At 37.6% G+C, this 26441-nt stretch overlaps 1 protein-coding gene across 5 annotated transcripts in view; it reads left to right on the forward strand.

Annotated features, from left to right (window-relative positions):
- Positions 1-26441, forward strand: part of stag2b (STAG2 cohesin complex component b) — a 194831-nt gene that overhangs the window by 161298 nt on the left and 7092 nt on the right. For 3 of the 5 annotated variants that reach the window (XM_060832506.1, XM_060832505.1, XM_060832510.1), the window contains 6 exons: positions 488-616; positions 760-962; positions 5432-5615; positions 7489-7596; positions 9813-9939; positions 10024-10101. In XM_060832506.1, coding sequence (XP_060688489.1) covers positions 488-616; positions 760-962; positions 5432-5615; positions 7489-7596; positions 9813-9939; positions 10024-10101 — 829 coding nt within the window. Of the gene's footprint in view, positions 1-487; positions 617-759; positions 963-5431; positions 5616-7488; positions 7597-9812; positions 9940-10023; positions 10102-13929; positions 15312-26441 lie in introns of those variants that run through there. The other 2 variants (XM_060832508.1, XM_060832507.1) reach the window with 2 other exon arrangements.

Here is a 26441-nt window from a genome sequence, read left to right on the forward strand (position 1 = left end):
AATCTCAGTCAGGCTGAAAGACTGTCTGGAAATGCTTTGCAAGTGTCTGATGCAACTTTGATCTCCCTGTATAGAAAAAAGTTGAGGGAAAAGTTTGAGCATAGAGGAAGTTGTACTGTACCAGGACAGATGTATTAGTGAAACTAGGAAATACAGCAAACAGGGTAGAAGCAAGTGCAGTCGAGCTCTTCTTCACTGTCCAAGAATACTCCTAGCATGATTTATTTATTTCAGTTTAGCATGCTCTATCTGTTGCTCATGATGTAGTTTTCTCTGTTTTGAGGAGATGAAGTGTATCCTGAGTGATTGTTTTGCTATGTTCAGTCTATAAAGGTTAATATGGAGTTTCTGGTCACATTTTATGTTTATTTTCTGTCTCCTGCAGTATGTCAAATTTAATATGCTAATTGTATTTTAATTATGTGATTTATTTTGAGGATTCATTGATTACTTTCTAGCTTTAATTTTATTGGCAATGAATTTGCAGAGACGGCATTGATTTTGCCTTCAAGGAACCCAATGTAAACGGGGAAGGATATCCTTCCGTGAATTTAGCTTTTCTTGATATCCTAAGTGAATTTTCTTCCAAACTGCTCAGACAAGACAAGAGAACACTGTAAGTACAGTACGTGTTTGTATTTGCAGAAAAATACTCTAAAATTGTGTGGAATTTTGCTTCAATTGCTCTAAAATGTTAATTTTGCTAGACAATTTGACTTTTGCTGAGTAACTATTGAATTGTTTATTTGCTAATTTCAGCTATATCTACCTTGAAAAGTTCATGACTGAACAAATGACATTGCACAGGGAAGATGTGTGGCTTCCGTTAATATCTTATAGAAACTCCTTACTCACTGGTGATGATGATACAATGTCTGTCGTCAGTGGAATTAGCAGCAGAGGCTCATCTGTGAGAAGTAAGAAAACAAAACCTGCAACAGGAAAACGAAAATTACCTGAAGGTAATGCATTAACATGACTATTAGTAAGTAAATTATAATGGTGCACTTATTGCTTTTCCAGGATACACTTCAGGACTGGAAAATTAATGAATCAATGGAACAATCTCCTGAAAAATTGTATATCAAAGAAGGGTGACAAATGTTTATGTAGAGAAAAATGATGCATCTTGTACAATTTGGGTTTTTTTTTCTTCTAAATTCCAATGGGTAAAGGACCAATTTGCTGAACCTTTACTTTTCATCCCAGGAACCGGTCCTTTGAACCTTGTCTCAATTGCTTTCAGTCCAAGTATATATCTCATTACGTATATAGACCAAAATTGTACTTTTTAGAACTGCAGGTGTAGCCTCAGCAATACTCTGGACTGTTGTAGCAAGACTGTCCCACTTTTATTGGTAAGGATAAAAAAGTTCTTTCAATTACGTAATCACACCTTTTCTTTTGTAAGAACCTGGTTTGCTGTCACATCAATGAGTACAGCAGACATTCATGACACTCCAAATATCATTTTTCTTTCAACAGGGTCTTCCTTTTTTCTCAAAATAAACTTATAATAAGCCGTCATTTGAAGATTCACTATTCTAAACTAATCTCAAACTCATATTATTTTCTTGTGGATAAGGATTCATGCATGCTTTTGGGCATGGATAATTGTCAGACTTGAAATGGTCCAGCTCAGTATAGATTAGGAACTAAATTTGGACATTTCTAAACAGCATGCCGACTATTGGACCAATCATCAGCACCCTTGGAGAACACTGTATCTGATCGAAGAATATAAGAACATGGAGGAGGAGTAGGCAATTTGGTCCCTGAAACCTGCTCTGCTATTCTATAAATTCATTCGGTGATCTGATGTGACTATGTCACTCTACGTTCTTGCTACCTCATCCTTATCCTCCACTCTCTTGTCGATCAACTTTGTAATGAGACTTATTCACCAACTGAATTCAAATTCCATGAACTGCCATGGTGTAATTTGACTGCACGTAAGACAATAAAACTGAGGAACAGACTAGGCCATCTTAACTCTACTGTTCCTGCCTGTCCTTCAAAACACTTGATCTGCTTGTCAATCAAAAACCTTTTTGACCTAACCTTGAATATATTCGATAACCCAGCCTCTGCTGTTACCTGCGGTAGAAAATTCCGGGAACAAATAGAGTCATAGAGATGTACAGCATGGAAACAGACCCTTTGGTCCAACTTGGCCATGCCGACCAGATATCCCAACCAAATCTAGTCTCACCTGCCAGCACCCAGCCCATATTCCTCCAAACCCTTCCTATTCATATACCCATCCAAATGCCTCTTAAATGTTGCAGTTATACCAGCCTCCATCATGCCCTCTGGCAGCTCATTCCATATACACGTACCACCCTCTGTGTGACAATGTTGTCCCATAGGTCTCTCTTATATATTTCCCCACTCACTGTAAACCTATGCCCTCTAGCCTGGACTCCCCAACCCCAGAGAAAAGACTTTGCCTATTTACCCTATCCAAGCCCCTCATAATTTTGTTAACCTCTATAAAGTCACCCCTCAGTCTCCGATGCTCCAGGGAAAACAGCTCCAGCCTGTTCAGCCTCTTCCTATAAGCTCAAATCCTCCTACCCTGGCAACATCCTTGTTAATCTTTTCTGAACCCTTTCAAGTTTCACAACATCTTTCCGATAGGAAGGAGACCAAAATCGTACGCAATATTCCAACAGTGACCTAACCAGTGTCCTGTACAGCCGCAACATGACCTCCCAACTCCTGTACTCAATACTCTGACCAATAAAGGAAAGCATACCAAATGCCACTTCACTATCCTATCTACCTGCGACTCCACTTTAGGAGCAATGAACTTGCACTTCAGGGTCCCTTTGTTCAGCAATACTCCCTAGGACCTTACCATTAGGTATATGAGCGTCAGAGGAAGAAAAATCATTCCTGTCTCCATTTGGAATAGGATAACCCTTGTTTTTAATCTGTGTTCCTCTAGTTTTAGATTCCCTCATTTGGGGGACTCGTCTCTCAGAATTTATCCCGACCAGCCCTCTCAGAATCTTATGTTTCAAAACTCCATTGAATATAATCCCAACCTCTTTGTAAGTTGTAGCAAGACACCTTACTGTTATACTCCATCTCCTTGCAGTGAAGGCTTACATTTAATTTGTCGTACCTACATGTTAACATTTTGTGTACAAGGACACTCATGGCCCTTTTTACCACAGCATTCTGAATCAAATAAATCATTGATAAGCCTGAACACTGACTTTCAGTTTTTATTCTAATCAGACAACAAGTTGGACAGTATCTACGGAGAGAAACCTTTCATTACATCTAAAGCTGTTTTGACTACCAGGTGGAGTTTTGCAGTTTTTGTCTTGCAATTCCACCCCAGTGTTCCAATTTTAAACTCTGTTCAAACAAAGGATACACAATGTCATTATACTATTCAGCCCTTAAGGAGCTTCAAGCACGTGCTGCCAAGATGACCAAGTTCTATCTGTGTATCGTCCCTCCCTACTTACCTACCTTCTCCTTCCCCAGCTCAGCTGAAATGATTACTTGTTCGTTTGTCAACTCCAGGAATGACTCTCCAAAGTTAGCTTCAGTGAATTTCAGTTCTGCACAATGGATAAATTTCAGAACCTGTGTGTTTGCTATTCTGCACTGACCCTACTCAATACACCTGCTGTAGCTAACCTTAATAGCTTCCAAGATCCTAACAGACTGACGTTCAGAACCTTTATCCTTGTTTCCATATGTCTGCAAGACTTCATTCACATTATGTTTGACTTATTATAGCTTCAACTTTTAAACTTGTATTTTTGTTCTGGTTGGGATACTATATTTTCCATTTCATCCAGCTGCATTCTGGAACTGGTTGTCTTCTCTGTCCCTTACCAGTTTTCAAGAAGTGGTCTTAAGGCCTTCCTCCTGTCATCTACATGTCTTAAGTCATTTCTTGTCACTGTCCTTCCACTGTTAGTATTCCTTTTCCCTTTTATCATCAGTTCTATTCCTATTTAGTGTTTATGATTTCTTCCAAAATCCCATTTTAATTGGATGTTTTTCTATGATAAAGGTGCAATTTTTTTTGTGTGTGTGAATTGTTTTCGAAAATGTTCAGAAAATCTGTGTGCAATGCTTCTGTGAGAGGTCAATGCATATTTTGGAAATTGTGCTTGAGTACTTAATTTCTGTGATGGTCCCCATTGCCAAAATGTAGCTGTTGTCCAGATGAAGTTAATGTGCAGCACAGCCTTGTTGAAAAGGGAGAATATAGAAAGAAATTGAACTATTTAAAGGAATAAAGTTTCCCTTTAAAAATAAGTTACATAATTAATGGCGATCAAAGTTAGTTTATTGCTGATGAGAAAGTGAAATAGGAAATATTAATGCTTGTATTGAGTTTTGTGTTTTTGATGTATGTATTTTTTTGATGGTTAATTGATTAACTTTGGCTTTTGTTTGGTTGAGCATGTGTAAGTGCTGCACAGATGTTATTTACCCAAGTAGACGTTTGCATTTGTAGAAGGGGGGTATTTAGAAAATTAAACAATAAAAATAATTTCCTCATATACATATGATACACACATGTGGATCACTACCAGCCACTTCATTTGATCTAATAAAATCATCTTTTTTCATTAACTACAGCTAATTTACCTTTCCATTTTGGTGTTTGTAACTCAGAGGATTCCATATCTGTTGTAGACCGCATCGTATTACTTCATGCTAGTCATTGCATAACTGCCATCCAGTTTTTTTTTCCCATGTCCACCACAGACAATGTTTTCCCTTATGCCTTCATAAATTCTTTTGTTTTGAGAACTTAGTTTCAGAATGCTCTATATTGCATTCAAACTTGATGTGAAGTTCTATCATGTTACGGGCACTTTCCCAAAGGCTTCTTTATGGCAATGTTAGCAATGAGCCCATTCTCATTAAATTAAGTCCAAAATAATCCCTCCTCGACATTGGCTCCTCAATGTACTCCTCCAGAAATCCATCTTGTACATACAAATACATATGTAAATTGAAGTCCCTCATTACCATATTATCTGCATCTCTAATTTCCTGATTTATATCTACCATGCCCTATATTACCAATGCAGTTTGGAGGCCAACGAAGAACTCCTACTATTGTTTGCTGTTGGATTTCCAACCTAGGTCCCGAAAATATTACTTGAGTCTCTGGATTAACAGTCCAGCAAAATTACTACTAGGCTGTTGTTCCCCATTGAGCACATCTTAACAACTGATTTTAGGATCACAGCAGCAGACTTGACTATCCCAAAAGTACTCAGTGAATAGGACAGGTATGGGAATAGATTCTGAGGAGGAGGAGGATCCGAGAGGTTTAATTTTGTATTCCTTGTCTGTCTTTTATAGCCATCTTTTTGTAGTTTTTAAGGTTAATAATATTTGTTATGTTGGATAAGTTATAAAGCTGACATTCTGTGCAATTTCATAGCAGAGGAAAGCAATGATGGATCTTGGATCAGTAGAGAGCAAAGTTTGCAGTCACCACTCATGATGCAAACCCCACAGTTGACTTCCACTGTAATGAGAGAGGCGAAGAGGCTGAGACCTGAAGAAGAAAGTTATATGGGGGTATACCAAATGCCGCCACAACATCAGCCTCCTGTGGACTACAAGTATGTATACAGTGGGTTTCATTACCCACATATACTGTTAATGTTTCCTTGATTATTCATAATTTGTAGACGCCGGTGTTGGACTGGGGTGTACAAAGTTTAAAAATCACACAACACTAGGTTGTAGTCCAACAGGTTTATTTGGAAGCACTAGCTTTCAGAGTGCTGCTCCTTCATCATTATGCTTTCTTTCTCTTCTTTTCCCTCACTTCATTTTTATCTCTCTCATTCTCACATACACATTCAGATTGAGAAAAGAAAATTTTGTTTATTGATGATGCATGAGTGTTGCACCAATTGTGAAAGTACTATATCCAAACAGGAGTAGGTCTTCCCTTTGAAAAGATTTTTCCATTTAAATAGTTGATTACAAATCTATATGATAACTCCAGTAACTGCCTTTGATCCATATCCCTTGATACAACGATATAGTCTTGAAAATGTAATTCACCACGCATCCACAGATTTTGTGTTTTAGAGATTCTCGCTATTCTTTATTTGAGCAATGTTTCCTAATTTTGTACCTAAATGACTGCTCTAATTTTATTTTTGTTCTGGATTCCACTGGAGGAAGTAATTTTTCTATCTAACCTATTCAATTTTCCAATAATTTTAAACACCCAGTGTGTTATTTTGGTGAAAGGGTGCAAATAATTAAGAGACTACTATGTTGACAAGACATGCCTTTTTGAATGTCTGATTTTAGTTCTAATGATTGGTAACCTTAACTTGAATTTGCCTGAAGTGGTGTAGCAGGCACCTGCAGGTTAAGAATCAAATACTAATTAGACACATTCTGTGGAGCAGAATATGTAACTCATTTCCACTGAGTTTGCAGTTGACTAGCTGATCTAAAACTAGCTGATTTAATAATTATTCAGAGATTGAGGGTGATAGCTCATGGGTGTCTGATTCTGGATATTAATGACAGAGGAATGCTGATAGAGGAGCTGCAGAGGAAGAGGGATATACTTTATCCGTAATGAGAAAGAGAGTAATCTGCCTTGCCATCCCATAAGCAATACTGGTCTGCCTGGCTATAAGGCATTCTAGGCCCTTCCCCATTCTTTGTGAATGCTAATGATAAAGCATTCCCTTTTTCCTGGCTATTTCAGTAAGGTCGAGTATTACAGCTTTCCTGATTTTTTTTTTTGTTGAAGTCCTCAGATAATTAGCAGATTGTACACTGGTGGTGTTGGTGAACACTTGACCAAATGTCCCTGAAAGTCTCCCAATGTGTTTCAAAAGTACTGTTCAAAAGTCTAACAGCATATGATCAGCAAAGGGTGAAATTTCTTACAGCAACATTTTAAATTTTCCATTAATCCTCCAGCTAGCTGGACAAAATTAGAAGATGACTTTAGTTCCAGTGCTAACCAAGTGCTGTGTACCTGCCTCAATGCTTAGGAGCAACCTGTTTAAATGGCAGTCAGCTCCATCGTCTTTTGGGCAAACGTTCCCAGCGCAAGCTTAAACTGTGTGTCAACCTCGTGATTTTTCAAACACTCAAGCTCTTTGGTGCCTAAAATATCTAGGAAAAAGGTTCACCACCCCATTCTCTGAATATTTTAGAACTAATTCGCAGCTGTAACTAAATGTTTTATTTAATCAGTATTCAAGATCTATTTTAGCAGTTTCAAGGAAACTTGAAAAATTAATTTTGAAGATCTTTGCAGCAGATCTCCACAAGAAAGCTAAACAACATATTTTCAACTGAGTGTCTTGTAAAATAGAATATATACAGATGTGATTATATGTATTTGCATGTGTGAGATTATAACACAGTAATGTTTTAGAGTTCTTTAACTTTGAATTAGTGGAACAAATTAAGAATTCACTTTTGAGTTTATTATATGTTTTATCTCTTGTCCAGTAGTCAGATGTCTTGGTTGATTGCCCAGAGACAGCAAGAGGAAGCAAGGCAACAAGAACGAGCTGCAATGAACTATGTTAAATTAAGATCTAATCTGCAACATGCTATGTAAGTATTGTACAATGCTATAATAACATTTTACATAATTGTAAAGTTCGAATTGTTATCCTATCTTTGGTGCTTTTTCCAGTTTATTTAATCATTGCACCTGCTTAGATTTACTTATTAAATTAGAAACTGTGACGAGCAGTCATGTTCCATTTATATTTGACTGTTACCAACTTTGTTTCCTTATGGTTTCAATCCTTATTTCCATTTCTGAATATGTATGACCCACAACTTACCTGCTATTCACTGCTAATCACCGCATCATATGAAATGTTATTGGGCTTTATTAACCAAAAGTGCTCATTGCATTCCTAATCCTGATGTAAAGATAACCTAAGTTGCTTTTCTCTACTTCAAATCATTTTTCAATAATTACCAGCTTCAATAAGTATTGCATCCTTCCTTTTCTTTGACTGCAAGGCAAGCTTCACTGCAGCCACAACCCTGAACTCCCGCTTTTCTTAACTTTTTTTCCTATCTCCTCTTCTCCCATCTCCGTTTATCTTGTTGTTGAATCATACCTCTTTCCCTTGTTACTAATCAGCCATTGGCCACCCAATTTCTTTCTTTGCCCACATGCTAGTTGGTATTTTCAATGTTTCCCTCTTGTCCCTTGCTAATCTGCCACTATTACCCATTTTAAAAACAAATCTACTTTTGACCCTTCAGTCCTTACAAATTATCAACCCATCTCCAAATCACTTTCCTTCCTGTAATCTTTGAACTTTTAATAATTTTACAAACCTATGACCACATTTTCTGTAATTTCATCTTTGAATTTCTCAAGTCCAGTTTCCAATCCACCATGAGTACAGTCCCAGTCAGAGTTGCAATTAAGGTCTTCAGAATGTGACATGATGCACGTGGTGTGACTCTCCCTCAACTTTCTCTGGTTGGTTGCAGTCTAACATGGTTTACCATATCATTGTCATCCAAAGTTTGACCTTCATTAACCATCCCTAACTTGGTTCTACTCTTTGTTTACTCAGTTGTAATCAGCAAATGTCTGAGCGGATTCTCTTTGTAGCCCCACACAATTCACCCTCCCTCCCCTGCCCACCCCACACCCCCAACCCCACCCATTTACATAACCCATGACAGCAATAAGTCGGCATACAAAGGTTGTACAAACTCTCCCAACACCTCGGCTTCCTTTGTATTGTGAGACTGTCCAACATAAGGCATGATACCTTCTTGTTAAACATCGTTTGTAGTCACTGTCTTTATACTCCACCACAAACCATGTTCCATAGCCACCAATTCAATTTCTCTTCCTTGCTATGTAACCTGAACTCAGCTATTAATAACTTTGATGTCGTCTTTGATGGTGAGATGTGCTTCTAATCCCATATTCTGTCAATCACAATAAACAGTTTGTAACAGTGAACATTTCTCATCAACTTATTCAATGTTAAAAACCTTATAATGTCCAAGCCAATTCTCTTTGGCCTATCTTCCACCACCTACCCTTCCCACCCCATAAACTTGAGCTAATTTGAAATTTTATTTGCATGTATCTAAACATACAAATACCAATCACTTATTGCTTACAGTTGCCTCAGTGTTCATCACTCCCATATTTATATTTGCTTCTCTGTGAAAACAAATTTTAAAATTTTGTACTGTACCTCGATCTTCCTTTTTTAAATAAAATCATGTACCTTTTAATTTCAAATTGATAAATAGGTAAAAAAAAAACTGAGCTACAAGTGTCTCTGCAATTGGGATGTAATACTCCAGCAATGTGTTCCTTTTTTTTTAAAAGAAAAGACAATGCTTTTGTCACTTATTGGGCTTTCAAAAAGCCCTTTAACAGCTTAGTTAATACTAGTATCATTCATCATACAAGAATTATTGAAGTAGATTACCAAACCTATTTTTCACATTGTTAGAATGTTTATATTTTATTAATTGCCCCTCAAAGCGGTGGAGTAACTTGTGAAGACAGTAGGAACATAAATATTTGAAATATTCCCTGCATGGAAAAGGATTGAATCTGACAGAAAATTTATTTATCCATTATCTAGTAAAAAAAATGGAAATGTTGTAGTTTGTAAAGGCCTACCATTTCAGGCTTGGTCTATTGTTGTATGGTCCACACACATTAAAAATCCCCATTGCCCATTTCTTCTTTTTGTCTGTTTTTCCAAACCATCCTTGTGCATTGGTCAGGATAGCTTTTTAGTAAAGATTTCACAGATTATATTATTTTCTAGTCGACGTGGCACAGGTTTGATGGAGGATGATGAAGAGCCTATAGTGGAAGATGTAATGATGTCTTCGGAGGGTCGTATTGAAGATCTGAATGAGGGCATGGATTTTGACACCATCGGCATTGATTTGGTAATAAAATACAGAAAAAATTCAGATCAACTTTTAAAATTCCCATAATAATATTTAATGCAAGTTTTTTTTTTCTCTTTCTAGCCACCATCTAAGAATAGACGTGAAAGAAATGAATTAAAACCAGATTTCTTTGACCCTGCCTCAATAATGGATGACTCGGTGAGTCTAAATGCCTTCTGTTAGCCTTCATGAAATGGGGTTAAAGGCCATGATGTTTCAGGTGTCTGTATGGTCACGTGAGTTAAAATATGAACATTTTAGATTGCCCATGCGCCTGATCGCAACCTAGTGATTGAGAAAGGTGTTAAATAAGCACTTTTAATGAAAAGTGGGGTGGATGGTAAATAATAGAGAAATCAAAATTATTTTCAAGAAATATGTTTTGTATCCTCCAGGAAAAAAAAAGTTCTCATATGGATACATTGAATACTTATGAATTTTGGCAGTTTGTACCAGCAGCTTTTACCACAGGAGTCCTTGGCTGTACATAAATAAATTTCCCTTATTCCACAACAAGTGATGATGATGATTTCAATGTATGTTGAACTAACACTTCACTTGGTTTGTGAGGTTGGTCAGGAATCCTCACTGGTAACTCATCAAAGTAACTTTCTAATTTGTCATGAAAGAAAAACTATAAAAGTCTTAGCTACAAATCTACAAACTGGAAAAGTGCACCAATTTCAAGAATAACAGAAAATGCTGGAATATTTCAGCAGGCCTAGTAGAATCTATGGCAAGAAACAGTTAGTATTTCTGGTTTTGCCATCCTTTTGGTTCCAAAGAAGAGTCATATTCAATTTGAAACATTAACTGTGTTTCCCTCTTTGCAACTTCTGCCAGACTTTGTTAAATTCTCCAGTAGTTTGTACTGAGATTTCCAACACCTGTATTTTATATTACACACATTTTAAACTCTTGTTTCATGTATGAATGGAGCATTGAGATATTGCTTCAGGTAAAGAACTGGAGCAATGTCTCAATGTTCCCATTCATCATAAATTGAGCATTTTCTTGCCCGTCATTTTTATAATCATTATTTCAAGTCAACTTTTAGTAGCTAAGGTGAATTTATTTGTGAATAAACATTCTGGCCAGAGGGCTGGTTGGAGTGTTTTGAATTGGCAACAATGAAATTGGGTAATGTTGAATAATATGTTCTACTTTCTTGATGGAAGTAGTATGTATTGTGATAAATTATAATATATTTTAGATTAGATTAGATTCCTTACAGTGTGGAAACAGGCCCTTCGTCCCAAATGTCCACACCGACTCTCCGAAGAATAACCCACCCAGAAGCATTCCCCTCTGACTGATACATCTAATACTATGGGCAATTTAGAATGGCCAATTCACCTGACCTGCACATCTTTGGGCTGTGGGAGGAGACCGGAGCACCCAGAAGGGTGCCCATGCAGCCATGGGGAGAATGTGCAAAATCCACACAGACAGTCATCTGAGGCTGGAATCGAACCTGGGACCCTGGCGCTGTGAGGTGGCAGTGCTAATCACTGAGCCACTGTGCCGCCCTACAAAATACATCAGTAATTCTCACTGCAGTTGAATATTTGAATCCCTTTAGTCAGTACTTGTTTTGATCAGTTGGTCATAGCATTGAGTATAGGAGTTGGGAGGTCATATTGCGGCTGTACCGGACATTGGTTAGGCCACTTTCGGAATATTGCGTGCAATTCTGCTCTCCTTCCTATCGGAAGGTTTTTTGAAATGTGAAAGGGTTCGGAAAAGATTTACAAGCATGTTGCTAGGTTGGAGGATTTGAATTATATGGAGAGGGTGAATAAGCTGGAGCATCGGAGGCTGAGCGGTGACCTTACAGAGGTGTATAAAATCATGACTGGGCATGAATCAGGTAAATAGACAAGGTCCTTTCTCTGGGTGAGGGAGTCCATAACTGGAGGGTGTAAGTTTAGAGTGAGAGGGGAAAGACTTAAAAGAGACCTAAGAGGTAACGTTTTCATGCAGACATTGGTGCGTGTATGAGCTACCAGAGGAAGTGATGGAGGCTGGTACATTTAAAAGGCATCTGAGTGGGTATATGAATGCACCATAAGACATAGGAGTGGAAGTAAGGCCATTCAGCCCATCGAGTCCACTCTGCCATTTAATCATGACTGATGAACATTTTAACTCTACCTGCACTTTCCTCGTAACCCTTAATTCCTTGCAAGATCAAAAATTGGTCAATCTCTGCCTTGAAGACATTTAACATCCTGGCCTCCACTGCATTCTGGCAATGAATTCCACAGGCCCACCACTCTTACAGAAGAAATGTCTCCTCATTTCCATTCTAAATTGACCCCTCTAATTCTCAGGCAGTGCCCAATGGTCCTCGTCTCCCCACCTAACGGAAACAGCTGTCCAGTATCCACCCGTTATCCATGATTTATCTTGTAAGTTTCTATTAGATTTCCCCTCAACCTTCTAAACTTTAATGAATACAGTTCCATGATCCTCAACCGTTCATCATATGTTAGGCCTTCCATTCCAGGGTGAAAGTGAGTACTGCAGATGCCAGGGATCAGAGTCAAGATTAGAGTGGTGCTGAAAAAGTATAGCAGATTGGGCAGCATCCAAGGACCAGGAAAATCGATGTTTCAGGCAACCGTCTTTCATCAGGAATGAGCTGGGAGTCTCGGGAGTAAAGAGACAAATGGGAGAGGGATGGGGCTTGGGGGAAGGTAGCTGAGAGTGCAACAGGTGATGGAGGTGGAGGTGAAGATGATAGGTCAGAGAGGAGGGTGGAGCGGATAGGTGGGAATGAAGATTTATAGATGGGACAGGTCATGAGGACGGTGTTGAGCTGGAAGGTTGGAACTGGGGTAAGGTGGGGACATCTCTGGGATACCTGTACCAAGGTTTGTGCGAAGATTTGTAGCTCAGGTGCTCGTTGTGGTTCTGTTCGCCGAGCTGCAAGTTTTTGTTGCAAACGTTTCGTCCCCTGGCTAGGCGACATCATCAGTGCTTTGGAGCCTCCTGCGAAGCGCTTCGCAGGAGGCTCCAAAGCACTGATGATGTCGCCTAGCCAGGGGACGAAACGTTTGCAACAAAAACTTCCAGCTCGGCGAACGGAACCACAACATACCTGTACCAATCAATCCCACTGCCCCGTGGTTGCACATTTCAATGCCCCCCTCCCAATCTGCCATGGTCATGCAGGTCCTGGACCTCCTCCATCGCCACTCCCTTACCACCCGATGCCTGGAGGAAGAACATCTCATCCTCCGCCTCAGGCCACTTCAACCCCAGGGCATCAATGTGGACTTCACCAGTTTCCTTATTTCCCCTCTTCCCACCTTGCCCCCGTTCCAACCTTCCAGTTCAGCATCGTCCTCATGACCTGTCCCATCTGTCAATCTTCATTCCCACCTATATGCTCCACCCTCCTCTGCAACCTATCACCTTCACCCCCACCTCCATTCACTGATTGCACTCTCAGCTACTAAATGGGGCCTAACTAGAACTTTATAAAGTCTCAGGAGCACGTTGCTGCTTTTATATTCTAACCTTCTTGAGATAAATGTCAACATTACGTTTGCTTTCTTAATCACAGACACGATCTGCAAGTTAACCTTTGGAGAATAGGAAGGGTTGAGAGGGATATGGCCCAAGTGCAGGCAAATGGCACTAGATTAGGTTAGGATATCTGGTCGGCATGGATGAGTTGGACCAAAGAGTCTGTTTACATGTTGTACATCTCTATGACACTGTGACTGTAGTTATTCAAAATGTCCACTGGATGGCAGGTGAGCCATCTTATTCCAAGAACACTAAATAACTGAAAACAATTATATAGCATACAAATATAATGTTCAAATCCATTTGAAGTTTGGTTGAAAGTTTTTGATTATAACATTATCTATATATTATATTGCGAATGCTATGTTACAATATTTTAAAGTTGATTTTCCAGAATTACTATAGTTGTAATTTTCAGCTAAAACAAAAGTTATCTTTTCTCTCTTTTAGGTCCTTGGAGTTTCAATGTTCTGAGGAAATGTCATTGTATGAATGATTGAGAGGTAGTTTTAAAAGAAGTATTTTGGTTAATGCAGTTAAAATATTAAAACTGTACAGATTTTCTCCTTTCAGGAGAATGCTTAATGGAGTTGTTCACTGTCCACCTAGATTAAGTGCTTTGAAGAGGCAGTTTGTTGCCTGATAAATTGATATTTTAAGAGACTGTAAAATTATGGAAGCAAGTTAAATTCCTTCCAGTAGTGCCACTGTATTGTGTCTCTGATTAAATGAGCTTCGTGTAGTATGTTTGAAAGTTTCTCTAAACAATTATTTGACTTGTTAGAGTTTGGGAATAGGGAACTAAATTTTAAATAAAAAAATATATATATGATTGGTGCTGATTTTATAATTGCAAATCTTGTTCAGTTTTTCATACTTTGAAATTCCAAACAGAAGGACGAGGTTTAAAAATTATAATTAAAATTAACAGCGTCTAAAATAGCATGGATATTCATGCTTAAGTAATTTTTAAATTTGTATTTTATATTTTATTCACATCTGTCTTTGCAAGCAATCTTCAGGTTAAATGAACTACAGCTGGTCATAGTACAGTTTGTTTTAATAATGTAAATTAGTTTGAAGATATTAGACACCAAGAAAATTACCCATTTATGTTATTCCTTAAATATGGGTTATGTTTTTAATTTTTATGGTAAATTTTCCGTCATAATTATAAAGTTTCTAATAATTCATAGAATGCTTTTCAACATTGTTCTGCAGTACTCTGGCAGCTGGTTATTTTATCAACTCTATGTTGACATTAACTTATAATAAAAAAAAATGTACATGACACTTCTTGCCGGTCTTCTTTCATCTATCAAAGATTTTTCTTTAAATCATTCCATGCCTTAAACTGCTTGCAGTACATAATCTCCCAAATCCATCTCCTGCAAAATATTTTGTTTATTTCAATTCAATAAATATTCAGCTTTATTTGCCAAATTTAAAAACTTGGCTTTTGCATCAAATTTTATTATTAGTTCATTAGATAAACCATGAATAAATGGTTGTCTTTTGAAGAATAGTTTGCTTTTACACACTTTAAGAACATTGTTCATATTTGGCAGTACTGCCATTAGTACACCACTGCGTTAAAGAACTGCTGGGGACTGTATATATGATTTTTAAAATAAGTGAAAGCAGACTTTTCTACTTTTAAAAAAGGTTTGTTTTGTTGTAAAGGCAGTTCATCAACTGTATGTTTTCAACCGACTGAAATGTTTTATATTTACCTTATCCTGTTGGCCTCCATATTTTGTTGTTCATTGTACTGTTCTGATTTGTATTTATGTCATGAAACAGTAACTTTTTGAATAAAATTTAAACTATAAGGTTGTGCAATGGTATTCATTGTACAGTGATGTTGCAGAAGAATATGTGTGTATCAAGGTAAAATAGGGATTGGCAATAAATACCAGCCTTGCCAGTGACACTGTCATCCTATTTTTTTCAAATAAAATGTTTCCTTTGGGAAGAAAGATAAGATTATGTATCTGCAACTAACATTTTGAAATTGAATTACATAAATCTTCTGCAATGTAAAAGTGGACAGGATTGAGTCTTAAAAGTATACCCAGAATTAACAAACTTATAGAAATAAAAGAAACTAACACATGAGAAATATAATAAAACGATGCTGAGAATACATTTGCATTGGGAACTGTATAGGATGTTCACCAGATGAAGCCAGTTGTCCTATAGTATAATAAATTGAGCCTATATTCTCTGGAATTGAGAAGAATGGAAGGTGGCCTCACTAGAGTATGAAGGTGTATAATTGGCTAAAGTTTTAGAAATAATTTCTAAAATCAGGGAATCTAATACATTGCTGCAGTCTTAGGTTAATGTCCAACAACATGGAAGTCGAATGAAAAATTCTCTTGTCAAATTCTCTCTCTACTTCACTGAGACATGTGAATCTTAGGAATTCTGTGTCCAAAGGGATTCAATGATAAAACATTTACATATGTTTAAAATTGGGAAAGACAAATTTTTTTTTGGTGTCTCAGAATCGAATGGTACAAACAGGGAGCAGGAAATGGAATTATGAAGCCCAAGATCAAGCATGATCAGACTGAATGACAGAAGAGGCTTGGCAGATTGTATAATCTGCTGCTCCTATCTTATGTTCTTAAGGCAAAGCAAAACTTGGAAACAAACACAATCACAGATGCAAAACCTAAATCAGTATTTTTTTTTCACTACAACAACGAGAGCAGTCAGACCAGATGTACAAAACTCAGATTTTAATGCAATAAGAATGACCACACATAGCAATCTGTTCAGAAAGATATATGCTTCTTGTTTAACCAAATAGTAATAATCAAAATTTGCCTTTAACAAAGTAGTTGACAAATAATCTTGAACAACAATAACCCTACATTTTTCTTCCGTTCTGAGTTATGTAATGGAATCAAATATCAGGATTAGGTTTAAGGACCCGAATGACACCCCAACAAACAGCAGTCCTGCATTTGGAAAGAAAAATTAGACAGTGTAATTATTTCACAAATGGTGTCAAAATATTCATCATCAAATTGATAATAAAGTAGAAAAGTGTTGGAAATCAAATATTCAAATTTTTTTGGCTTTTTTTCCTTTCAGTAAAGTTAATTTATGGTTTAGTCTTATGTCATACAATTTGTGTACATATTTTAAAAAGATCAGGAGAATACAAACAAGAGGCTTATATCATTGCTGCTAATCTACCAAAAGTAACACAAACTTTTGTTGAACCCTAGACAAGAATAGAATACCATCCATGTAAAACAACAAAGGGTTTTCTTGTAGGAGGAGGAGCCTTTGGTGCAAAACATGAGGAAAATGTCATGCCAAGGCTTGGAAATATAACATACAGCTTAGCACGCATTTGCTCTCAAGTAAGCGCACGATCATGTCAGTGTTGATGGCATCCAATTAAACAGATTCCTTAACCAGGCTTGCTTGTGAAGAAGGGGAGACATATGACTTCTGCAATCAAACTTATTTGAGCACAAATCACTTTCAAGAAAATAACTTTTCAGGAGGCAAATAATTGTACTTCCAATATGTTCTAACTTTGAGATTAAAATCAAAGTTTGCAATGTGTTAACAAGTGACAATATCAATTATCTATTAAGTGCACAGCACAAAGAGACCATTTGGCCCAGTTCATTCCGTAACAACCTACTTCATCTTACTGTAACCATATGTCCCTTCCTTTCTACCATATTCTTATCTAGCTTTCCTTTTAATACATCTATGCTACTGGATTCAATTATTCTTTTTGGCTTCAATTATTATTTTTGGAAGTACGTGTCACATTCTTATCAGCTTAGGTAAATAAGTTTTGGCTGAATTTCATATTAGGTTTAGTAGTGATTATATTCTGGTAAAGATCTCTAGTTTTGGATTCTCCATTGAACACAAACATTTTTTCATCTAACTTGTCAAATTCTTTCATTATATTCTATCTGATTACTTTCAACATTGATTTCTTGGTACGCATATCCTTTCAATCCTTTCATCGTTGTGAATCTCCTGGCAGGTGTAGCTACAAGTGGCAGCAATACCTTTATATCTTTCGTGTGACATTGATATAAAATTATGCACACTTCTCCCAATTTTGATCTAACCCAGTGGAGTGCAAGTTTAATATACACTTATCTGCTTTTTTCTTTTATCTCTTGAGAAAATAATCCTCAATCTTTTGAAATTGTCCAACAGGTTCTTGCAACCTAAATGGATGAAAGTAGTCTGGCAGGGTGGAAGGGCAACTGTTCATGCCCTTGTACAGAAAGTCATTCAAGCAAGTGATGACAGAGGATAATATTGTCAGATGAATGGACACAATTAGCTGCAGCTGACAATGAGAGCTCAGAATGTTGTCTTGTCTGGCCGGTGCTGGGATTCTGGACATCTGAGTTGGGCTGAGGAGGAATTTTTCAGTGAGAAGCAAAGGATATGTGGTATACATAGGTACCAGTGACATAGATGGAACTAGAAAAGGGGTCCTGTTGAGGGAATAGGAGTAGCTAAAGACAATGTTCAAGGCAGAAACCTCTGGATTATTATCTGAGCCACGAGAAAATTGGCATTGGACGATTAATATTGGACGTGAATATATTGCTTAAACATTAGTGAGAGAGAGAGATGGGTTTTGAATACTAGTGGCAGTATTGGAGATATTTAAAAATATACTGTTTGGGTGGTATTCATCTGAGCTGTGCTGGAACCAGTGAATCATGTAACTGGGGCAGTAGAAAGAACTTGTGGTGTAGGAGATAACAACATGGATAGTGGATTGCTTAGGTAAGTGGATAGGCATAAATAGGAGAAAGTGAGGACTGCAGATGCTGGAGACCAGAGTTAAAAAATGTGGTGCTGGAAAAACACAGCAGACCAGGCAGCATCCGAGGAGCAGGAGAATTGACGTTATGCCTGAAACGTCGATTCTCCTGCTCCTCGGATACTGCCTGGCCTGCTGGGTTTTTCCAGCGCCACATTTTTCAACGGTAGGCATAAATAGGTAACTTTATTAAGAAGTTACTAATGATGTCACAATCTGTATTGAGGCCTCAATTATTTACAATTTAGACAAATGACATGGCTGAAGGCATGGTTCTAAATTTGTTTTTGATACTTTCCTACCTTTGCAACCTGTGAAGAGAACATAAAGTCTGCAGTGGGACATGGAATCAGTGTTTGGGCAAACATTTGGCAATTGGAATACAGTGAGAAAATGGGAATTTGTTTTTCTTCTCTCCTTGTCAAAGTAAACAATATTATTTTAAGTAGATAGAAATTGCAGAAGTTTGAAGTACAAACAAATATTTTTGACCTAGTACTTAAACATAAAAGGCTTGTCATGTCATTAGGAAGGCAGATGAACTGTTATGTATTAGAAGAGGAATGGAATATATGTGAGGATGTTTTGCCACATTTTGGGCATTGGTGAGACCACATCTGGAGTACTTTTACAGTTTTGGACTCTTGTTTAAGAATATTGTTAGGAGCAGTTCAGAGAAGATTCTCTCAGCTGATTATCTTACCAAGAAAGTTAGGACTAACTGGATCTCTATCAATTGAAGTTTGGAAGAGTGAAGGGTGATCTTATTAAAGCAAAAGTACATGAGGGAACTTGAATGGATGGTGCTGAAAGAACATTTCCTCTATTGAGTGTGTTTAGGACTGAGTGTGTGTTTTGGAAATAGAGATTCTTCTGTTTAAGACAGGTGAGAAAGTTGTTTGTTTCAGATAGTCATGGCCTTTGGAACTCTTTCCCCTAAAGAATGGTGCAGGCAAGGTCATTGTATATTTTTAAAGCAGTGGTAGGTAGATTTTTGAATATTGGTATTGGTCTTTGATGAGAATGTGGAATTGACCATAATCAAATCAGCCATGATCTTTGAATGGCAGAACTGGATTGCAACCAAATGGCGTTGTACTCCCAGGGTCTTGGGTTGATTTTTCTTAACTAGTCTTATGTTTTGGTGATTTGTTTATTTCTGTCCCTTTTTGTACCTAATTCATATTATATAGCGGTATGTGGCCTCCTTATTCTTCCTGAAATGCATTTTTAGCACAAAGATATCTGTTGAAATTCATTGCCAGTTAACCCGTGTTACAAGCTATTAATAAAATCCAATATTTTGTCAATTTTTTTTATTTATTAGACTAGCCAATTTGTTATTGCTGCAGATTTTAAAAATGTACTTCAAATTTTCAAGTCCAAATCACTGATGTAAATGTGAACAACGGTGGTCCCAGCATTGACCCCTGCAGAACACCACTGTCTATTTCTGTCAGTTTGAATATCTTCCCTCACGCCAACTCTGTTTATAGCCAGCTTATCTATTTTGCCAATTTTCTGCGTCTTCTGATCTTAGTCATGTGTCTACTTTATCAAAAGCCTTTTGAAATTCCATTTACCATTCCTCTTGTATATTTTTGAACCTCTTAAAAGAATTAATAAGTTCAATATTGTAATAACTTCACTTTTTGTGGAATTGTAGGATTGTAGAGATACCTGGATTGTTAACTTTTTAACAAGACATTTCCCAAACTACACAGTTCCAGCTGTTTATTTTTATCGCCTTGTGTTTGAACAGTATTTTACTTGCATTAGATTTTTTTTCTTGGACTCCCATTGGGGAGAAGCCTGTTAAGGAACACTCTGCTCAACTCCTATTTCCTGTTTTTTGAAGCATCTTTGTTGTGAAACCTGATTGCTCTCTCAAAGAGTGAACAGAAGACAATTAATACTGTTTCATGAGCAAGCTGTCTGGCAAAATTTCCAGAGACAACAGTTTATGTTTGTGATATTCATTTGCACATGCCAGAATATCAGATAGACAGCCATCTACACATCTCAGCCCTGTTCCTTTTTGGCCTCAAGAACTAAGACTTATTGACTAAAAATATTATTCCCCACCCCCACCAAAGTGAATCATTGCAGAAAAAATCCTACCCTTGATTGATGTGTTTGTTTGTGCATGTTTTGGGTCATTTAATGAGTTAAACATTTATATTTTCATATTGCAAATTAAGTGTGTTGACTTGTTTTGCACCTTCATTAACTAATTTTTTTAAATAATAAATCAAAAACTTTTGTTTATTAGAGAAACTAGGTTGACCTTTTTTTTCCCCAAATCTAATATAAAGAAAACATGGCCATATCAGGAACTGTGTAAAACATTTATGTTTCTACTATAGAGTAGTGTAATTACAACAAGAGCACACCTCCCACTGGTCATAAAACATTTTTCAGGCATGCTTCATTATTATGATGATGGGACATGTGGCAATGAATCTTACAAAATCAAATGTGTCTTGTTAATTGGACATGTAATTTGGTCACTTACTGCTGCAATTCTGGGACATTGAGACACCTGAAGTTGTCCAGGCCACTGTGTAAGATGTCATATCAGCAAGTACCGGTGGATATCACATGATCCTTCCCTGTGGTTAAATGATGCACGTGATTGTAAAAGAGACATAGGTGATAACAGCAGTTCTCCTCTGGATAATTTATACTCTAACCTGTTGACGGTTTCAATCAAGCCCAGAATTTTCATCTAGTCTAGAAAGGAAGCTGATTTTAATGATAAAAATCACTAGGGTAACGTGATGGAAATCAAGCCACAATATTCCTGGAGATATCATAAAAGTTAAAACTTCCATTAAAAGTTCCCAATTTATCCCTTTGATTTGAATAGTTAACAAAAAACACAGACCAGGTTTCTGTACTTAATGAGAATTTCTACATGTTACAAATAAATGAATCCCAACTGCAGGTAGATCACTACGAAGTGTTGGCGTAACTGTACGTTAAAACTCTCAACATCTCTACACACAGACGTAGACAAAAAAAATTGTATTATGGGAAAAGGGAATAAAATACTGAGGAAACAGTTCAGTGGCATCAGTCCTTTGTATTCAATGATGGGGGTTCTGTTTGCTTCCAAAGTCCTTTACATAGAACAGTATAGCACAGGGACAGGCCCTTTGGCCCACCATGTCTGTGCTAACCAAAATGCCACTGCAAACTAATACTATCTGTCTACATATGGTCTGTATCCTTTTATTCCCTGCTTGTTCCATATGTCTGTCTAAATAGTAACTTATTTGCTTCTCACACCTCATCTGGCATCACATCCCAGACACCCATCACCTGTGTTTTAAAAAAAAATTCTTTATGCATCTCCCTTAAACTTGCACCCTCTCCAAAGCTTACACATCTTCCCTAAAGTTGGGGATCAGAACTGCATACATCAGTTCTATAAAGTAGTAGTTCTGTTCTCGTGCAATCCCATTTTTAAGAAAATTGCAGAATAGCTGCACCATTTAAACTAATGGGGCCAGAAGTGTGTTATAACCAATGCACACTTTAAAAGTTCATGCTATTGAAACAGTGTTCCTAATTCATCAACTGTGTTGGAGTGAATTTGCATTAACGAAATGTGTTATAACATAACAACCTGTACTCCACATGTGGCCTAATTAATGTCTTATCACGCATGACTTGCCAACTTTTATACTCTGTCCTGACCAATGAAGGCAAGCATGCCATATGCCTTCTTTACAACCTTATTCACTTGTGTTGCCATTTACGGGGAGCTATGGACAAGATATCTTTTTAAATCAATGCTCCAAAGGGTCCTGCCATTAACTGCATACTTTCCTCTTGCATTTGACCTCCCAAATGCATCACATTACAACTGTCTGAATTAGATGCCGTCTGCCATTTCTCTGCCCAACTTTCTGCTATATACTTTGAGAGCTTTCCTCACTACCTCCAACTTCAAATTTTTGTGTCATTTGCAAATTTACTGATCAGGCCATTTATATTTTAACAAGGAACAGGTTTCAGCACTGATCCTTGGAAAAACACAACTGGTCTCACACCCCCTGTCAAAGAAAAATCCCTCCACAACTACTTTATATTCCCTATGGAAAACCAATTTTGATTCCAATTTGCTAACAACATGGATCCCATGCAATTTAATTTGGTGTACCAACCTACCATGACAGGCTTTGTCAAATGCTTCAGTAAAGTCTATGTCGACAATATCTACTGTCCCATTCTTCATCTTCATCAATCATCATCTTCGTTTCCTCAAAAAACTCATCATTTTTGTGAGACAAGACCTCCCCTGCATAAAACCATGCCTACTATCCTGAATAAATCCATTATTTTTCAAATGTGAGTAAATCCTGTCCATAAAAATCTTCTCCAATAATTTCCCCAGCACTGATGTAAGGTTCACTGGCCTATAATTTTCTGAATTATTCCTTAAACAAAGGAAAACACTGGCTATTCTCCAGTCTTCTGGGACCTCAAGATGATACAAAAATATCTGTCAAGGTGCAAGCAATCTCCTTTCTTGCTTCCTTCAGTATCCTAAGGGAGGGATATATCAACCTTCTTGTTTTTCAAGATACCAAACACCACAGCCTCCTCAATATGCTCTACATGCCTCAGAATATCAATATACCCCTCCCTGAACTTGCTATTATCCACATTCTTCTCCATAGTGAATTCTGCTACTAAGTACTAATTACAGAGTGAGTATTAGCTACTTCCTCTGCACCATGCATAAATACCTTCCTTTGTCCTTGAGTAGACCTAAACTTTCTTCATTATCCTCTTATTCCTAATAGCAAGAGGATGCTAATGGGATTTTCTTTTACTTGTCAGGGACATTTTGTGGTCCTTCCAACCCTCTTAATTTTTTGTTTAATTTCTGCTTCCTTTATATTCCTAAATGACCTTGTTTTATTTTAGTTTCCTTAACTTTACATATGCTTCCTTTTTACTAAACCTTCAATATCTTGTCAAGCAATGTTCCAAAATCTTGCCATTCTTACCTGTCATCCTCTCTGAAACATGCTGGTACTGAACTCTAATCAACTGACCTTTAAAAGACACCCACAAGTCAGATGTGTATTTCTCCTTGAACAGCCATCCCAATCTAATTTCTCCAGTTCCTGAGTAATATTATTGTAATTCGTCTTCCCCCCCCCCCCCCCCCACCCCCACCCCCAATTAGCATTTTCACCCGAGAACCAGTCATATCCTTATCCATAACTGTCTTACAACTTAATGCATATGATCACTGTTCACAGAATGCTCCCCCACTGACCTGGACAGGCTCATTCCCCAGTATAAGGTTTATTACAGTCCCTTCCCTAGATGACTATCTACATACTGTTTCAAGAAAACTTCCTGGCTGCAGCAAACAAATTCTGACCCATCTAGGTCTGTGGTACTAAGGGAATCCAGTCAATGTTGAGAAAGTTAAAATCACCGAGGAGAAAGTGAGGTCTGCAGATGCTGGAGATCAGAGCTGAAAATGTGTTGCTAGAAACGCACAGCAGGTCAGACAGCATCCAAGGAACAGGAAATTCAACGTTTCGTTCCTGAAGAAGGGCTTATGCCCGAAATGATGAATCTCCTGTTCCTTGGATGCTGCCTGACCTGCTGCGCTTTTCCAGCAACACATTTTCAGCAAAGTTAAAATCACCCATTACAACAGCCTTGTTTTTACATCTTTCTCTGATCTACTTTTCATTCTTGCTCCTTTATCTCCTGATGGCTATTGGGAGGGCTATAGTAGAACCCCATCAAATTGCACCCATCGTATTCTCAAGTTCTTCCCATCTGGCTTTGCTGGATTAACTGTCCAAGATGTCCTCTTAATACAATTCTTTTAGTTTTTTCTTTGGCTTCTTTCTCCTCTTCACAGGAGATAGAGTGTGACTGGTTCTCAAATTATAAATGCTCTACTTTGGTGAAAAGCAACAGTTTACAGCAACCAATAAGAAAACAGCTGACAGTCTTTCGCTTCAGGTGTTTTAGTGGAGATAGACACCATTCCCCTTCTAGAGGCCAAAGGGCTTCTCACTTTCATTCACATCTACTATCTGTACAGCTACCCAAGAACCAATAGCAACCTGTTGTTAAACTTATCTTACTTTGTACATACCTCTGAGTAGCATGCTGTCTCCTTTTACACTCTTTCTTCCACCCCCCACCCGGAACTGATGGCAAAGCAATTGTGTAAATATATTGTTGAGACCATCATTATTTTTCAAATTTTTGATTTGGAACTGAGTAGTGTAGTTGAGAATTGAACTTTGCACAGCAGCTTGTTTAAAATAGAGAACAAAAGACTAGATATTTGCAGTTGGCAACTGGCCTGGAAAGCTATGCAAATTAATTACTGCTCCACGAATATCATTGACAAATTGGCACCATGATGTCATTGTACTCCAGGATTGGTAGTTTTGTGGATTGTTGAAGTGGCCAATCAAAGGATGACTGGTACCGACCAATCAACCATAAAGAATGTTGGAAAAGAAAAGAAAGAGAAACCTGGTGTGAACTGGTTTTAACTGGGTACTTGGGCAGGAGATGATGCTGGTTTCAATCCTGCAGGACTGGGTTGTTTGGTTTTGTGCACTCGTTATCAATTTGTTGAAAGTTCTGGAGAAAAAGATGTCTATAAGAAATAAGGAAACATTTCTGAAGATCTTGGGAAGCTGTTTGCATTAATCGGTGACTTCGGAATTCAGTCAAGATACAATCTTACATGTCCATTTGATTTCATGAAGGTTTTTATCACCATTACTGAACTAGAAACATTGTGATTAAAAAAATCTCAACTATCTGTCATTTGGTGTGTGTGGCGATTGGTGATCAAAGAAGATTGGGCTTAGATTGTTGATATTAATTAGATTGCCTTGTAGTTCATCTGTATTTTGCTCAAGTTGCATTACTAGTAATTGTTCATTTTGGTTTAAGTTGTAAACTTGGTGTCCAAGATCAGTTATTTATAAAATCCAGTTAGGAACAATTGAGCAATTTTGAGGGTCATGGGATATTTTAATTTTGCATGTTGTGAATTCAGTAATAAATTAGGTTGATTTGGTCTGGCTGGCCATGTCTGTATCATCATATAACTCTGTGGGTTTCAGTAATTTCCTTTTTAAAATATAGCCTTGTCCTTTGTTGCAAAACAATCCTTTTCACAAGTCAGTCCATAAGCAAAAACAAAATAAAAGATTCAGCCATGACAGAAACAACTCTGTCGACTGTCTCTATCTTTTATTGGAATTTCATCTCTAAATCAGTGCAGTAAAAATCATGAGGTTATCTCTAAATACTGAAAGGTGTTCAATTCAAAATCACTAGTTAAAGATCAGATGTCCAGTTTTGGCTGATACAGTCCAAGTTTTTTCTTTAATGCCTACCAGCTTTCTCCAGATGGCTGAAATGTGGTTTTCAGCTGTTCTGAGATCCAGCATCTTTAACCCTTGAATCTATTACCCCATCCTTTTAGGAAGCCTTGTTCTAGATGAGGGGCAGTTTAAAATATGACAGCAGCATGCAGCTCCACTAGAGCGGTGATGGGTGCTAAATCCCTTTAAATCCTCATTTTAAAGTAATGTGTGTAGCTTACCTAATTGATCTGAGACCTGATTGCTATCCTGAAAAATCCAATGAAATGGTTGGTGATATGTGCAAACACTCTGCAGTTGAAACAGCCCTCTTCTGCTCTTATTCTCATAACCTTTACCTCATCGTTACAGGTGTGGCATTACAACTATTTTCAAACCTCATATTGGGGTCTGTGTAGGGAAAATGGTGGGAAAGCATTGATCTGGAGAAGCAGTTGGCCGAAGGGTGTCAGATTGACAGAGATGACTGCCAGATAGCAAATGCAGTTGTGGAAGAAATCCCTTTAGCTTCCACCTCCTCCTCCTCACTGTTAAAACCCCAGATCTTTACTTTGAAGAGCTGACTGTTTTAGGCCTGTTTGAACCAGCAAAACTTGTCAGAGTCAGGGATGGAGAATTAAAATTGTGGATCAGGCCGCAAGGTCAAGACAACGTCATTGGATCAGTTGTTACTTGCATTTGTTGTACGGATAAGCCCAATAAGTACAGAGCAGCTAGTTTAATTTCAGCATTGTAACTTC

This window comes from Hemiscyllium ocellatum, chromosome 11, assembly GCF_020745735.1.
Source record: "Hemiscyllium ocellatum isolate sHemOce1 chromosome 11, sHemOce1.pat.X.cur, whole genome shotgun sequence".
NCBI classification, from domain to species: Eukaryota; Metazoa; Chordata; class Chondrichthyes; order Orectolobiformes; family Hemiscylliidae; genus Hemiscyllium; species Hemiscyllium ocellatum.